This window comes from Prinia subflava, chromosome 3 (assembly GCF_021018805.1).
Source record: "Prinia subflava isolate CZ2003 ecotype Zambia chromosome 3, Cam_Psub_1.2, whole genome shotgun sequence".
Classification (NCBI taxonomy): Eukaryota; Metazoa; Chordata; class Aves; order Passeriformes; family Cisticolidae; genus Prinia; species Prinia subflava.
Genome location: NC_086249.1, coordinates 87,773,517 through 87,789,230, shown reverse-complemented (window position 1 = coordinate 87,789,230; position 15,714 = coordinate 87,773,517). Strand labels below are relative to the sequence as shown.

The following is a 15,714-nucleotide window of genomic DNA, read 5'->3' as shown; positions in this document are numbered from 1 at the left end:
TGCAATATCATGACATGCAGAATTAGTTAAAAATGCAGCTCCTCGGACCTGAGAATCTAAGAGATTTGGATGCTCTGACAGAGATTATTGTATAAGCTGAAAGGTGTTGAGTCTTTCTGAGGAATTGTCTAACATTTGTATTTTGTCTCTGTTTTTCCACGTCTCAGATGTCCTTGCTGTCCTTTCCATACTTTTGCAGATGCTGATGCAACAGAATTTGTGCAAGGGCTGTTTTCTGCTTAGTCCTCATGTTCTTTTCCGAATAATTTCTGGCACTCCATCAGCTGTTCCTAGGGAAGGCATCCAACATTAAGCAGTCTGCTGTGACTCCTTGAGAGACAGTGGCCAGTTTGGAGCCCATCATTCTGTAATCTCTTAGGGACATTTTCTCCTTTGCTTTGCCTTTATCCACTTTAAATTCGATCAGCCATTTTATTCCCTATAATACAGTAGAGAGCCTTAACGGTGAGCCCTCATTTTTACTAACTAGCTTACTGTATCTACAACTGAATGTGCATGTCAATACTCTGCTCTAATAATTCCAAACAAGTTCTTTCTAGAAACTGAACTAGAAAACAAAGAAACCTGACTGAACGACATAACTCTGAAACTCACAGAGTTCCCCAGACTTAGACCCATGCCAGACTACTGTGATCCTGCAGGCGTAGCAAAGTCCTGCCAGGGACTGAGCCACAAATCAAGGGAGGCCACAGTGCTAGACAGACAATTGTGCCTCCTGATAGAGGCTTTCCCAGATGCCACATAACCCTAGACATCTTCCAGAAATCTTAGGCCAGATCAACCTGATGGCCAGTCCCTGATCTCCCAGGTAGCCATGCTTGGTGTTCAGTATTCCAAAACCACAAGGAGTTAGTTACGCTACAAATATCAGAGGAGCTGCATGACAGCAAGCTGGAAGTAAGGGTCCAAATAGCATCCTGTGAAGCTTTATGACTGCAGGAAACCAGATATTTTTTAAACACATAAGGAAAGCAAAGAAGAGATTCATGCAAACAAACTACAGAAGCCAGGGTGCAAGCACAGGGAGCTGCTGATAGACCAGAACACACCAATAAGCACAGCTGGTACTACATAGACAAAAGATCTCATGACATTTACTCACTTTTTATTATTTTCTAAAGAACCAAAAGGTAGTAGTAGTAGTATCATATTTATCATATTTAGGGTCACATTTTTTCTGCAAAATTTTTTCACCGTGAGTAAACTCATCACTTGACTTTGATCAGCTCGGAGCTAAGTTTTATAGATGAGTGATAAATCACATTTACAATAAAAATGCTGACAAACTCTCAGCTTGTCTTGGGTTATGTAACCAAAAAAAAAAGTGTATTCTATTTCATCTGTTGAAAGCAGCTGGGGAGATGTTTTTCTTTATCTCTTGTAACTCCACAGGGGAGGGGGCAGGATGCCTTCTGATAATGGGCCAGCTGTTAAACCAGGTGGGGCAGTGTTCCTTATCTCTTTCACCACTGTCCACCCTCTGAAGGATATCTTCTATTAATGGGCCACTAAGGCTCACCAGTGCCATGACACATTACACCATCCCATTGTGAGATGCTCCACCCAGTGAGGGAGGAGCCAACCATTCCCTACCCAGATAAAAACTGAGATGTAGGAACAACAAGCAGCCTTTTTCCCACTGAATTCCTGGAGGAAGACCGGACCCATCTCACCATTACTGGACCTTTCTACAGGATCATCTCTACTCCACAGAACCACATCAGTTACTCCAGGAGGATTTATTTGGACTGCTTCCAACACCCTGATCCACAGGGTGTCAGGTTATGTCTCTGACTCTGTCAGGGTTTTCTAGGACTTTTGTTTGTTTGCTTGCTTGTTTTTTTGTACTACTACATTTGTATTTTTAATATTCCAAGTAAAGAACTGTTATTCTATTCCCATATCTTTGCCTGAAAGCCCCTATTTGCAAAATTACAATAATTTGGAGGGAGGGGGTTTACATTCTCCATTCCAAGAGAAGCTCCAACTTTCCCTGGCAGACACCTGTCTTTCCAAACCAAGACACAGCTTTAGAGCACTGTTACAGCACGTGTAAATGTAAAGCCACAGCTAGAAGAGCTCTATCAGTGAACTGACATTCTAGGCTGACTGACTGATCGGATATGAAATGTATTTGACATGGCAAGCACAGACCAAAACATCCCACAGTTCAAAGAGGCTGAAAAGTATACTGATGGAAAACAACTAGTTGAACGAGCATCAAAGGAAAAGTCTTGGCCCTGGCCTATTGCTCCTAGACATGCTAGTTCCATGCTATGTTCTCCTCATCCTGTTTTCTGTTTTAATTGGATACACTGCACTGAAGCAAGCAGTATGATTTTTAATGCAATTCCAACAAGTTTCAAGTTACTTTCAACAGATCACAGTTACTGAATTACTTCAACACTTCAAATGTTTCTAGCAGACAAATGTTCACCTACATGCTTTGCTGTTTTCCTTGAAGTGGGGGGTTGCTATGTGACACATGACAGGATGCAGTCAGCAAAGAATACCTCTCATCTGCTGTGGCATAAGGAATAAGTGAACTTGGCAAGAGGCTGGGAGGAGAAAGCAGAAGCCTAAATGCCAATTGCAAGTTTCTCAATTCACATTTGGAGTGCCTTTTTCAGGGTGTCCAAAGCATCACCTGTTCCATCTCCTACAAATGTGTCATGCGTTAGCCAACACACCAAAGAACATGGGGTGTGCTAGGGTTTTTCTATGCTCTAGTACCAACACACTCACTGTGCTAAAACAGAGGAGATCCTATTCCAGACACAAAGCTTTTGAATCATGACTCCATCAGAGCTGAGCCCACCACTGACCTGAACTGTTGGTCAGATGAGCTGTGCTTGTGTGGTGTGACATGACAGCAGTTATTGTAAAAATGAAGGAGCGTGGGGGCTGCGAAAATCCCTGGGATTTCTTTTCTATAGCAGTCAGTAATGAACAAGGTAATTTTATTGGCAATCCTCACACGACCCCTTTGCGCTGGCAGATGGTTTGCCATTCTGTGCCTCCAATACTTGGATTGACTGTTCCAAGGACCAAACACGGTGCCCCAGCCTCATGGCCTTTACCTGCTCAAGGTGATCTGTCAGGCAAAGGCACCTCCTCCCAAGAGCTCCGTGCTCTGCCAGCATCCATCCTCCCCATTCCCAAGGAATTTGGACCCAGTCACAGAGACAGACACAGAGCACTCTCCTCACAGGGCCTGAAGCCAGTGCTGCCAGCAGAGTGAGCTGAATCACAGAATCAAGGAATGGCTCAGGTTGGAGGGGTCAGTGTTCAGAAAGAGCCCCAAGAGGGTAAGGCTGAAGGAGAAAGTTCCTGGAGCCAAGCATGGTTACACCACAGGTCTTCAGCACCACCCAGCCAGAGAAAATGGGCCTGACAGCTGAGGAGGCCGCGAGCAAGATTATTGACAGGTCACCATGAAAGACAAGAATGAAAAGTACAGGAGGTGATTAAGGGGTGTATGTCTTTTGGAGAGGGGTCAGAGACTGAGGCCTGCTTAGCCTAGAAGAGACCAAGGAAGGCCAACGTGGTGTGGAAGTAATTCCCTTCCACCACCCGCCATGCAGAAGATGATTTAGAAATGGCAACGTGGGATATGGGAGACAGGTAAACAATTATTAAACATTCTTCTCAACAAGAAGTAAGATGATGTTGGGTGGTGATTTTACAAGGAAGAAGTCTTCAGCAAAAGCAAGCACACTGAATCCCCAGCAAGTTAAATGGGTGATTTTCTATGGGTTGAAAAACATTTACAGGCAATTTAAGATTATTCTATTTAGAAGCTTCAGACTGAATGAACCAAACAAGTTATTGACCTTCTGTCTTAATTATGAAGTTTATAAAAAGGTGTTAAAATGGCCTTGAATCAGAGTAATCAAGTTCAGACTCCTGGAAAAAGCAGAAAATACTGAACCCATTTACAGCCCTTTTTTTGAAACTTAATATGGGAAAAAATGCTATAAATTGAGAAAATACAGAGGAAAGACAAAATTGGCAAATGTCTTTCCTACAATTCAAGGGCTCACAGTCTCTAAATACAAGTAAATAGCCCTGCAAATCCTCAGCCTCTCACCACACTAACACAAGCAGGCTGCAGTATCAGAAACAGTCCTGTCAAATATTGCAGCATTTTATTGTATGGCCCCAGCACCACATATTATGGAGTTTCCAGCTATGATAGTGTGGTCAAGTTAAATACAGTCACATCTTTGATGTGCAGCTTTACCCTGAATAACCTCTATGGAAAAAATTATGAAGCCACAGCAGAGCTCAAAAAACACAGGGCACCAGATCACAGGGGAGAGGGCCTCGGAGAGAAGGGAAAAGCAGGAGGGAACAGTTGGGATAAATGGCAGAAAACTGAGGCACTCCTCTGACCAAACCACAGCCTTCAGCTGCCCCTCCTCAGCCACCACACACGCTCATGGGGTGAGCACAGGGAACAGAGCTGGCCAGGAGCACAGGGCGACATGGATGGGAGCTGATACCCAACCAACAGGGCTTCCCACCCTTCCATCACAGCCAGACTCCCTCTTCTCCTTTTCTCCTCCTGAGAGGCATTCATTATTCTGAGAGGTAAACCACATCCCAGCATCCCACTCCCTGCTCCTTCCCACGATGACTCTTCCTTTAGAAAACAATTTCTTTTGGTATGAAATATCATGTGCCTGCTCCCCCTTCAAGTTTTCTTGGAAAGTCTGAGCAAAATTAGTTCAGCTGCTCAGTTATGTCAGAAAGGCAAGGGAAAAAAACAACCCAGTTCTTTCCCTGCAAGCTCCAAATGGAATTTTTGCCAAAATTGGCTCTGTATAAAAAAGATGTTTAACTCACATCTCTGTTTCCAGTGAGTCTTAAAGGTCCCTTCAATAAATTTACTCGTTAGTGCCAATGTTGAGGCTGTGGAAAAAGCAGGAGGGAAGCATCACTGCCTCTGGAATGCTCATCTGCATTTTTGAAACTGAGCTGAAACATCTCTAAAGGATGCTCCTCTGTAACAGCACAGAAGTTTGGGCAGATGAGCCTCATGAACTGTATCAACCTCACACCCCCTTGCTTCTTGAAGGTAATGAGATTTGATTAGGGTAAACCCTGGATGCCTTCAACTTCTGGGTAAGAAACTACATTTCAGGAGACAGGACACCCTGGAAACCAGCCCTAACAGTGTAGGAGCATGTATGGTTCTATTATTGGTTTCACTTCAGTCCTTTTCTTCACAAAAAGAGAGGGGGAATTTCCCTTCTGAAGCCATGGTTTCTACTGCCACAGAGCTCTAAGCCACATCTGAAGAGTCAGGGGTGCTACAGGGTTTTCCTCCTCATGCTAGACACAGCTGAGCTTTGCAGCACCAGATTTCTGTTCCAGAGCTGCTCTTTGCCTTTTCATTCAGAAAATTTTAAGATTAAGAGGAAAAACCAGGTTTGGAACTGCAAAAAGAAAAAGGGAACGCGTTCAGAGAGAGCAGAGTTGCAGTGGCAGAAGGGAAGTGCCCTGGTATGCAGTCACTCCTAAACAGCTCTTTCCTGAAATGGGATGTTCAATGACATCCAATGTACCTCTCTCTGGAAACCTTTTTAAGCCTTCAGCTTGAAATAAAGCTGATAAACCCACATTGAAAAAGCCATTAATCTGTACCATGTCACTTGTCGTGATTTGAGCAGAGGTTGTGAGTCATTTTCACACAGGAGGGTAATGTTTGCCTGTTCACAGCGCACTGGCTTTCACTGCTGCATTTGATGCTGATGGGCTGCACAGCTACAGACAAGTTATTTCATCCCCGTGACTGGAACCTTCTGCAAGATGGGGAAACCCTTTCCTTGGGGTGATGCTTAAGAGCAAAATGTTAAAAGTGCTTTAGGAATAGCAGCCTAGTGTAACCCTGCCAAAGTCTCTCTTTTGACATTAATAATTGTGTGTGAATTTTTAGTTCTGCCAGGGTAGAGATGAAGAAAACTGAAAAAACCAACACCTTATGTGTGTATGTATGAACACACAAAAAATGAATTAAGACTCTTTCTCTACAACCTCTCACTAAGAGGAAAAACTAACACACACACGCACACATCCCTGTTGGGTACCCTGAAGGCTGCAGCGTGACGGCAAAAGCAGCCAGGAAAAGGACTGGTACCTCTGGTACCACACTGCTTTTGAGGGTTGAGCACCATGCTGAGCTAGGAGCTGTTCAGGCCTGAGAGAGGCTGAGCACAACACAACACCAACCTCCAACACCAGCAAGATGGCTCTGGACTGTGGAGGACTGGGGGTTGGGAGTATCCCCTTTCCCCCTGCTATAGCACCTGTACAGTCACAATTCTGCTCACTTGGCCCTCCAGGTCAGCAAACAACAACTTGATGATGAAGCAGTTCCCAGCCCCAGGAGGTTACAGCGCTCCAGAGGAGCCTGTTCGGTTCAGGCAGGTAGGAAGTTCTCTAACCCAGGGTCAACACTCCCCATCTCCTTCTCCTCTGGTCCCTGTTTAAAAGCTACCAGCCACTACCTTTGAAAAGGTACAGCTTTTGTAGGAGAGGCCCCTATGAGCACAGGGGCTGAGCACTCCTGCAGCCATGTGGTGGAGCCCTGGCAGGGCATCCCAGAGCTGCCAGGGAGAGCCTTTCCAGCTGGGGATGCCCTGGGGTCCCCCTTTCATACTAACTCACTCCTCAAGTCCTTAATCTCTGGGGCCCCCAGCACACATATGCGGCTGGTGCCCTGTCACCTTGCACAGAACATGTCTGACTCAAATTGAGAGACCAGGAGAAGCCCTGCCTGGCACATATTTCCACAGGGCACTTCCAGATGATCCAGAGTAGAGGGGGAACCCCTCACACTTGTAGAGCCCAAGCATGGCAGCCCTGCTGTGCTCCGTGCACGGGCAGAGAGCCAAGTCTCGTGAGCCTGGTGGGCAAGAGCACAGCTCGGCTCACAGCCAGTGCTGGAGAGAACTGAGCCAGCCCTGACTCCAGAGGGAATCAAGGGGAAGAAACTCAGCACTGGCACGGACAGGATGCAATCTCCCCCCTGCCCCCATCACCTCATGCAGCAACAGGTTTGTATTTCTATCACTTTAGGGGCTCAGTCTAGAAAAAACAGGAGAGGTTCTGCTGGAGAAAAATAAAATTGAAAATTATTTTTCTTTTCAGTTCGGAACAACCATTGCCTTTTTGTACTTCAATAATTCATTATCTACTTCCCCCCCCGACACACACCTTATTTTCTGATCCTGACACAACTACCTGATCACTGGAAAGCAGAATTCACCCTTCACTAGGATGCACAATCTACTTCAGCACAGGAGATCCAAAATATCCCCCCTTAACATATGAGTGAGCACACAGAGATTCTAGGTGTGCCATATTTTCACATTTTTCCAATAGTGGGAAAAAATTATTTGAACAAAGAACAGGACTTGGAAGAATAAAAAAAAACTTCCTGTAGACCAGGAGAAAAAAAATCACCTGACTCTCTGCCTGATGAAGCTGCAGCTGAGTCATTCTCTGTTCTCTGGCAAAGGCACAGAATTATTTATCACAATTGTTAAAAAAATACATCATTTTCTTTTCTGACAAGTATAAGCTCAAAATTAATTTAGTTTCTCATGCTTTTTTCTAACATTTGCATTAGAATAAGTTTTTAAAAAATTAAGAATTTTAACATCCTAAAATTTATTTTAAAAGCTATACAGAAAAAATAGGCCCACAGGAGAGTCATCATTTTTTCCTTTACAGATATATATTCATATATTTGTACAGAGCACATAATTAAACATCCACACCAGGAAAACAGATTTTGGACTTTGCTTCCACAAATATTAAGTCCAAAAGCACAGTTTGCCATGGATTTTTCAGCCTTTTAGTGATCAGCATTTTGCAAGGGAGCAAAAATCTGCTTGTCATCTCCTACGTTCCTTTTGGGAAAGGATTTTCCACGTTTATATAGGACAAGGAAAAACCGACCTTTTACTGCAGCAAATTATGCAGGAAACCTGTCGGACCAGGTGCTTTGAAACCACATGAGCAAAAATTAACAATAAAGGAAAAGCTTCTTTCCCCAAATACACCTCTTAACCCCTCAAGCAAGTTAATCCTCATTCCTTTATAAGCTTAGACACAACAGCAACTTCGTTTAAGCATCTAGGGGGAAAAAAAGGCAGGGGATGCAAGCAAAACACTATTGCTGCTCTCTCTGCACGACTGAATGATGATGGCTGCTCACATAAATGCAGAATTCCGCAGACACCCGAAGGAGCCCTTGGAAAGTACAGGAAACAAAGGGCCTTCTTTAGCTATAAAGCTCCATCTGGCAGCATTTCTACCGGAGATAGCCGGGAGATCAGCACAGAGCCAGCAGGCAGCCTCTGCACCTGCAAACCCTCTGCTTGCAGAGAAAATGTGCTGCTTTATTTCCCAGCAGAAACTGCCCGGCGGAGCTGGAGCTCCACGACTGCAGCACAAGAGCAAGTGGCAAATGATTTTTTTTTTCTTCCGAAGAATCATGTTGCTTACCTGCAATGCAACATCATTTAGCCCAATCCCAATGATTTTACTAGCATCCTTCCGTGGTGGTATGGCTGCAGCAGCGGTGATGTCATGGGGAGGAAGCGGTAACAATCATGTGACTGCATCCTCCGTCTATAGGATATCTGATCGGGGGCGCAGCAGCCTGCAATCCTGCGGGATTAAACTGCAAGCCGCTTGACCCTGCCCTGCCTGATCCCGCACCACCGGCACACATGCGGCTTTTTTTCCTCCCTAACCTCAGCTAATCAATCGTTCTGTGCATTCTTTTTCGCAACAGCGACAACACTCACATTTTTTTCACGAGGTAAAAGCATAGGAAGTATGCGGGGTGCATGCCAGGAGGTATTCCTGGTGACTCTGAGGACCAGGGTGCTGCTCTGGGAAATATCTAGTCACAGCAGCTTGGAAATGAGACAAACTGCAATTTCACCATCCCTTGCGTTTTTCTGGTACTGCATTTCAAGCTTTTCCAAATTGACTTCCCTCCATCTTCTGTGTCATAAACATGCTCTGCAAGCCTCCCTCAAAGGCTTCATCCTTGTTACCTTCACTTCCTAATTCTCCCTGCCATCTATCCACCCACCCACCCATCCACTTCTGCCTTTTCTTCAATACAACTGTCACTGCTTGAAAGATCCTCTCCTGTATGCCAGCCTACTTTTCCTTTCCAAAACATCTGCTTAAGCTTTCCCAAATATTGAAAAGCTAGAGCTTCTAAAGTATTTTTTAAAAAGGCAACTACCCTGACTTTCACATTTTGGTTAACCGTGTATAGCAGCCCAACTGTAATCTTGGGGGATTTTGGGTTTTTTTTCCTGTGGGGTTTTTTGTTTTGTTGGTGGTTTTTTTGGTTTTTTGTTTATTTGTGGTTTTTGTTTTGTTGGGGTTTTTGTTTGTTTGGGGGAGGTTTTGTTTGTTTTTATTTTGGTGTCAGTTTTCATTTTTTTTGAGGGGCAAGTGGAATATTTAAGAATTTTATCATACTCAGTGATGTATTTGATTTCTACAAGAAGGTAAGAATTGCTGAAGTTCTGACTGCACAGATTTTGCACAAGCCACTAGGGCTGTATTCTGCAAGGCAGAGGTTGTAACTGCTCTTTCTGAAGACCCTGTATGTGTTTGTACATGTGCAGTGTGTTGTATTTCAGGACATTCACCTTACTGTCACCCTTCTGAATTTGAATGTTGTGCAGACTGGGTTTACCCCTACAGGGAACCAGGCAGGGGCTTTGTATTTCCAAGCAGATGCAACAGCTGAGTAAAGAGAGGTCTTGCACAAGCACCCATGAAAAAACCCACAGGTGACTGAAGGCACATAAGTGACTTCCACTCACTTCAAAGTCGAAGGAATTCAGTTCTGGAAGACCTTTTTGTCCCAGTGTGCTTGAGCAGTAATTTATGGATGTGCCATGTATTTCTGATAGGGATTCCTCATGCAGAAGCCACACATGGGATTTTATTGAGAAATTTGGACACTTAATTTGCTTCTCCTGAAGTTCCCACACTTCTCTGGAGCAAGAATCATGCCTTTAGAGAAGAGGTTTGATTATGGCCCTCACCCACAGCACTGCAGATCATAATTCTCTACCACTGAGAGATCAGTAACAGCCCCAGGCCTTCATAACCCTGTCAATGAAACGTGGAAAATGATACAAGTGCCAGCTTCCTGCCAGTGTCTATTCTTTGTGCCCATTAAAATCAGTAGTAATAGGCCAATTGAATTTGTGAAGGAAGCTAAACACTGAGCACTTGATTTATTTTCTTGATAATGCAACTGCAATTTCCCTCAATTAGCTTATGAGAAGAAAATATGGAAAACAGGAAGTAGCATTTACTTGGTGAAATGTCTACACCTGGGAACTTCTATGCCAAAGAGACACTCTTGAACACAAACACTGTGTCCTAGACAGAGAATAGTAATTTTGTACACTTAACAAATCAGCGTTAGGGTCTCAATCCTACATTTTTTTCCTGGACAGACTCCTAAATTAATTTCCTGTTTTTATCTTGTCTATTACCAGCTGATCTCATTAAATCTCGTACTGAAAGTACATTTCTATAGTTGGATGGTCAAAGTCTAGACACACCTGATTCTCTATTGAAAATACAGTAGATATGTATGCTCAAATGTAAGAGATTTTCAGAAATTATAAGGAACCAGAACCAGCTCCTAAGATGGTTTGAAATCTAACACCACAGAGGTTTTCCAAGTGCAAGCAAATGATTTAACTGGCATTTACAGATTCCAAAACCAAATCAACTTTATTCCTTTGGATTTTCCTCCCAATGCTACTCAGTCAATTGAGTGCTCTTGGAGAAAAAAGTATATTCTTCACATGACGTTTTGGACAAGGCTGCTCTTGCTTTTGTTAGCCTGCAGTTTCTCAAGTCTCTCCGTAAATGCTTCTTCCTCTCAAAGACCTACAACACTACAGTCATAAAGGAGGCTGGGGTCAAAACAAGCTGTGATGGGCCCTCTTCCCTAAAAATTCAAACTTCGGTTTTACATCCACTGAAAGCAAAATACATAGTCCATCTAACTCATTAAAAAAAATATTCTTTTTACACTGCACTTACCTTGAAGTCCTGCAAGGTGCCTAGAAGAACTGCAGCAAGAAATACAAATAAGATTTCATTCCTACAAGAGAAAGCCCAGCCCAACGTACCCATTACAGCGGCTGTTGTTGTTCCTGCCGGCAGCGAGACAGGGACGGTTGCCGTTCCAAATGCCTATTCCCAGCAGACTGATTAAAAATAACCTCAGCTCTGTCATACCCTTGATGCCTTGCAAATACTGGAGACAGGAGTCACATGTCCTTGCTATGATTTTGCCTGTGCTCCTGCAGCTTAGGGTTGCAGAGGGAATCGGAGAAACGTGAGAAATGCTCGTTCTGTAATTATTCAGATTTAATGTTTCCTTTGTGAAAGCAGCAGTAAACGCCAGCCTAAAAAGCCAACCAGTATTCTTTTGAGTGGTTTCCACCTTGGAATTAGTCCTAAGTAGGATATTACAGAACTAATAATGTCAACTTGCTTTCAATGTTAATTTAGAAAGTATAAATGTTTCTTGCGAGAAAAGGCAGTTCAATGTGTTTTAAGTGGAATTCCCAAGAATTCTGGAAATATTCAACTATGAGCTTCTGATACAGCTGTCAACTTATCATGAGTGATAAGCACTTGGAGGAACATATCTGCCATTCCTTCCACTCTGTATCTCTTTCAGGATTTAAGTATAATCCCTCTAGATCTTCAGTTTTGCAGATTTTCTCTCTTACCTTTGTTTGAAAATTTCATTGCATTAACCTAAATGACACTGTTATTCAAAAATACTATTTTTTTTCATTAACTCATCAGGAATGTGGCAAATATAAAAGATTCAAGACCTATCTTTGATATACAAGAACCCTTTTTCTGTTTATGGCAAATTATTTTATTTTATAGAAGAAATACTTTCAAATAATACAAAAATGACACAATCATACAGAACTGTGACAAAAACAAGAGAGATGAATACTGAATATGACAACTCATTACCACATCAAGACAGAACTCATTATAGCAGTCAGAATCACAGACCCACAAGATACATCAACATCTCACAGCAGTCACAATTTAAAAAACCCTCTGGCAGAGAGACCACTGGACATTGCTCCTTGGTTATAGTCACAGAACAATTTAGGGTGGGAAAAAGGTCCCTACCCCAATCCCTGCTTAAAGCAGGCCTAATGTGACCAGGATGCTCTGGGCTATGTCCAGTGAAGTCCTCATCCACAGCATGGACAGAGTGCTCCACCTCTCTGGGCAACCCCTTCCAGTACCTGACCAGCCTCAGAGGAATATGGTGTTATCTGCTCTTAATACACAGCAAGCACTTCTGGTGTCACTGCATGGTAACTTTGGATAAACACTACTGTGTGACCTCCTCCCCTGGAAATGAGAAAGAAAATTCTGACTAACTGGTCTTTTAAAGTAATGAGCACTGAAAAGCTTGCTGGCCCTAGACTTTTACCCAAACACTACAAATTTCTCACATGATTTGGTTTTTATCTGCATAATTTCTGAATAAGTCTAGTTGTGCCCTAGGAACCCAATATACACCCACCAAAAGAGGCAAAACAGGCTTCAGGATGAATAGCACAAAAAATGCTAAATATACTTCAATTTCATATATATTGTTATATGATCGCAACACTTGATGCCTGTAATGACTATAGGCCATATTAGGAAACGAGAAATATTACCTTAAATGTATGTGTTAATTAACATTTATGCTTACAAACTTTTTCCCCGTTACTTTTTGCCTCAGCATGGATAAGTAACTCAATTTCTCTTCCAGGTTTTCCTGACCTTTGACAGGGTAACAGAGTCTAAGTTCTTGAAACTCCCAAAGAAAACTTACAGAATATTTGAAAATATTCTGATTTGGGTTTTGGCCCTTGTTTTGATTTCCTGAAATAGAAAGATTGGGAACCAATTTGATCTTTAATTAAGAGACAACATGATCTTCCTTCGGGGATATTCCAGTAATTTGCAAAGTCAGTCTTGTGTTGGGCACCTCTCTTTGCAGGTAATGTATAATTAGAAAAATATGAGAAACTCTATTATAATAGCTTAGTAAAGAAGGATTTTTACATACTTGCAGGATGCAAGGACACAAAACTGGCATTCTCGGGAATTTAGGGCGACAGTCTTTCATTAAAATGGATGGTTACAAATAAAATTGTTTCTTACCAGATTTTTGCTGGTCCAACTAGCTATCAAGTGAGCTGTACCTTCCAGAATTATACACCTTCCTTCTGGAAAGTGTCAATGCTCAACAGAACTTGCTTGCAGTGACCACAAAGCACATCCTTTAGGATGAACATGTGTTTAAGCACCTTACCTAATGCAGCTGCTTTCTGAAATCAGAACACATGTGCTTTCCTGAATCAGTCAAGAATCTGTAGAACTGTAGAAATTACTGTCATAGTCCATTAGCAGGCTTTCCACACAGCTAGCTCACACTGCTCCTTTAATTCCCTTCATTTAACAGCAAAACAAAGACCTGTCACCCTTTTCCTTCCCCCGTTTAAACTGAGGATCTAGTTAAGAATATAAAGATACTTTAGACACAACAGAAATGAAAACAATTCATTAGTGCACAGTAAGAACATGCAAATGAATTTTGCAATGTTTAACATCACATCTAATTAGTGTTAAACACATTGCAGGTGATAATATTTTGCTATAACACAGACAGTGCTAAAGAATACAATGTACATAATAAGCTACAGATAATAAAGCTGAAGAAAGTGACAATTTTAGAACATAGTATTTTCATTTCAGGTATCAGAAACAAAACCAGCTCAATGGTTCCATTCTACTGTATGACAAATACTGAGGAACAAAATTTCAGTCTTAAAATACATCTTAAAGTAGGTATTTTCCTTCAAGGAAAAAAGGCACTATAAATAAATTACACTACAGTGAATTTGCCTGAACTCACTTTGTTTCTGTCTTCCAGCCTTTAAGTCAAATAAAACAGCATAAAAACTGTACACACTCCTAACAGGATAGTCGATCTTTTATAAAATAAGTTGTCTTCAGAGATGTCAGTTTCACAACAAGGAAAAACCAAGCCCTGTTGCAGTCGCTATTATAAAATATATATGTATATATATTTATATATATGTTTTTGTTTATGTTTACTTTTTTTAACTTTTTTTATTTTTTACAAAAGGTGTATATTAACTTTTGCACAATTTTTTTTTAAAGGAACTTGTCTAATCTAAGAACTTCATTAAAATAAAAGCGATAAATACTTCATGTTTACAATGCAACATGTCATACATCATCAGCTGGCAGAGGAGGTATGTTAATCCTTGGTCTTGTAAAAAAAGCTATCTTCTCTCTGTGATCAAAAAAAGAGAAAAAGGAAGTAAATAAAATCATGCCTACATTCCCCCTCCTCCCACAAGAACATGGTTTCTTTACTCTGGTTAATGGCTAGTATTTGTTATTTATGTACTGAACTGGTCATTTATTTGAGTACAACAAACTTCCAAAAACTACTAAACCTCGCTATATACTTCTGGCAACATTCCATTGAACACAATTACTATTTTTGAAAACCTAGGTGGAAGCTTTATACAATTCACTAAACTTCAGTCATAGTTAATCGTAAAAAGGTTTCATGGGACAAGTTCTGCCATGCAAAGTTCAGCCTTGAATGTTTTGCAAACAATGTGTAAAAAAGAGAAGAGGAAAAAAAGATGGCAACTCCAGAAACAGAAAAGAAAAGGCTTCTTGAAAGAAAATTCCAGTATTACCATGTCATTTCTAGGGAGAGTGTGTTACTAGTAATTTATATGTATTGCATTAAAGAGACTATTTATGCCCACAGGCTTGTACTGAAGAACTGACACATCATTTGGACTTCATAGCAACTGGGCTAAGTTGGAATAATAATCTAAGTAAGCCATGCTTGCATTTGAAGCTCTTAATTTTTTTTTAATGTCACGTGTATTAGAATTGTAGCACTGCAATTTTACCTTAGCTTTGGCTCTTTGCAGAACAAAGCATTGGAAAAGAACTCATGTCCAAATCCAGATGGACTTTAAAATGACTGGTTAATTACTTCTGATTAAAACCAAAAGGCACACAAAATTTAAGCTAAACGTTTCAGAAAGCTTTAACCTGACTAATGAACTGTTGCTATGCTATTTCAGTGCACATTTCCACTTACCTAAAAGTCTGCACCTGAATAGGTTCTTTCTGGTTTTGCCCACGCAACTGGTATATTTCTTTTGATGCTTTCTTTAGCATCTTTTCAGCTGCTTGCTCTTGGTGATGTTCAAATTTGGTCTGTCTGGTCTGAAAACAAGAACATAATGCTTAAAATGGGCATGTGAATAAATAAAACACAAGAATATTCACAGCAAAAGAATGGATTTTTTCCCCCACTCACCACAGCAAAACCACACTAATATATTGTCTGAAATAGCTGATCATCTAAGAACTATAAACACAAAAGTCTGAGTTGTTTCATTTAATAATGTTCTTCAGAAAGACATGTAATATAACAAAATTTACTGCACATACATCTGTCAAAAAAGCTCTTACTGTAAATTTAGGCTCAGTTTTTGTCTCTGACAATCCAATGACAATTTGGTCTGATCTGCA

General features: G+C 41.5%; 2 protein-coding genes across 2 annotated transcripts in view; both read right to left on the bottom strand.

Moving 5' to 3' along the window:
- Positions 1-10,451, bottom strand: part of CLCN4 (chloride voltage-gated channel 4) — a 44,011-nt gene extending 33,560 nt beyond the window's left edge. Inside the window, exon 1 of the mRNA XM_063392819.1 lies at positions 8,539-10,451. The gene's annotated coding sequence lies outside the window, so the exon portion shown is untranslated. The remainder of the gene's footprint in view (positions 1-8,538) is intronic.
- Positions 10,452-11,959: 1,508 nt separating this feature from the next.
- WWC3 (WWC family member 3) overlaps positions 11,960-15,714 on the bottom strand; it is a 98,619-nt gene continuing 94,864 nt past the window's right edge. The window contains 2 exon segments of the mRNA XM_063392818.1: positions 11,960-14,443; positions 15,278-15,405. Coding sequence (XP_063248888.1) covers positions 14,377-14,443; positions 15,278-15,405 — 195 coding nt within the window. The 3' untranslated portion in view covers positions 11,960-14,376.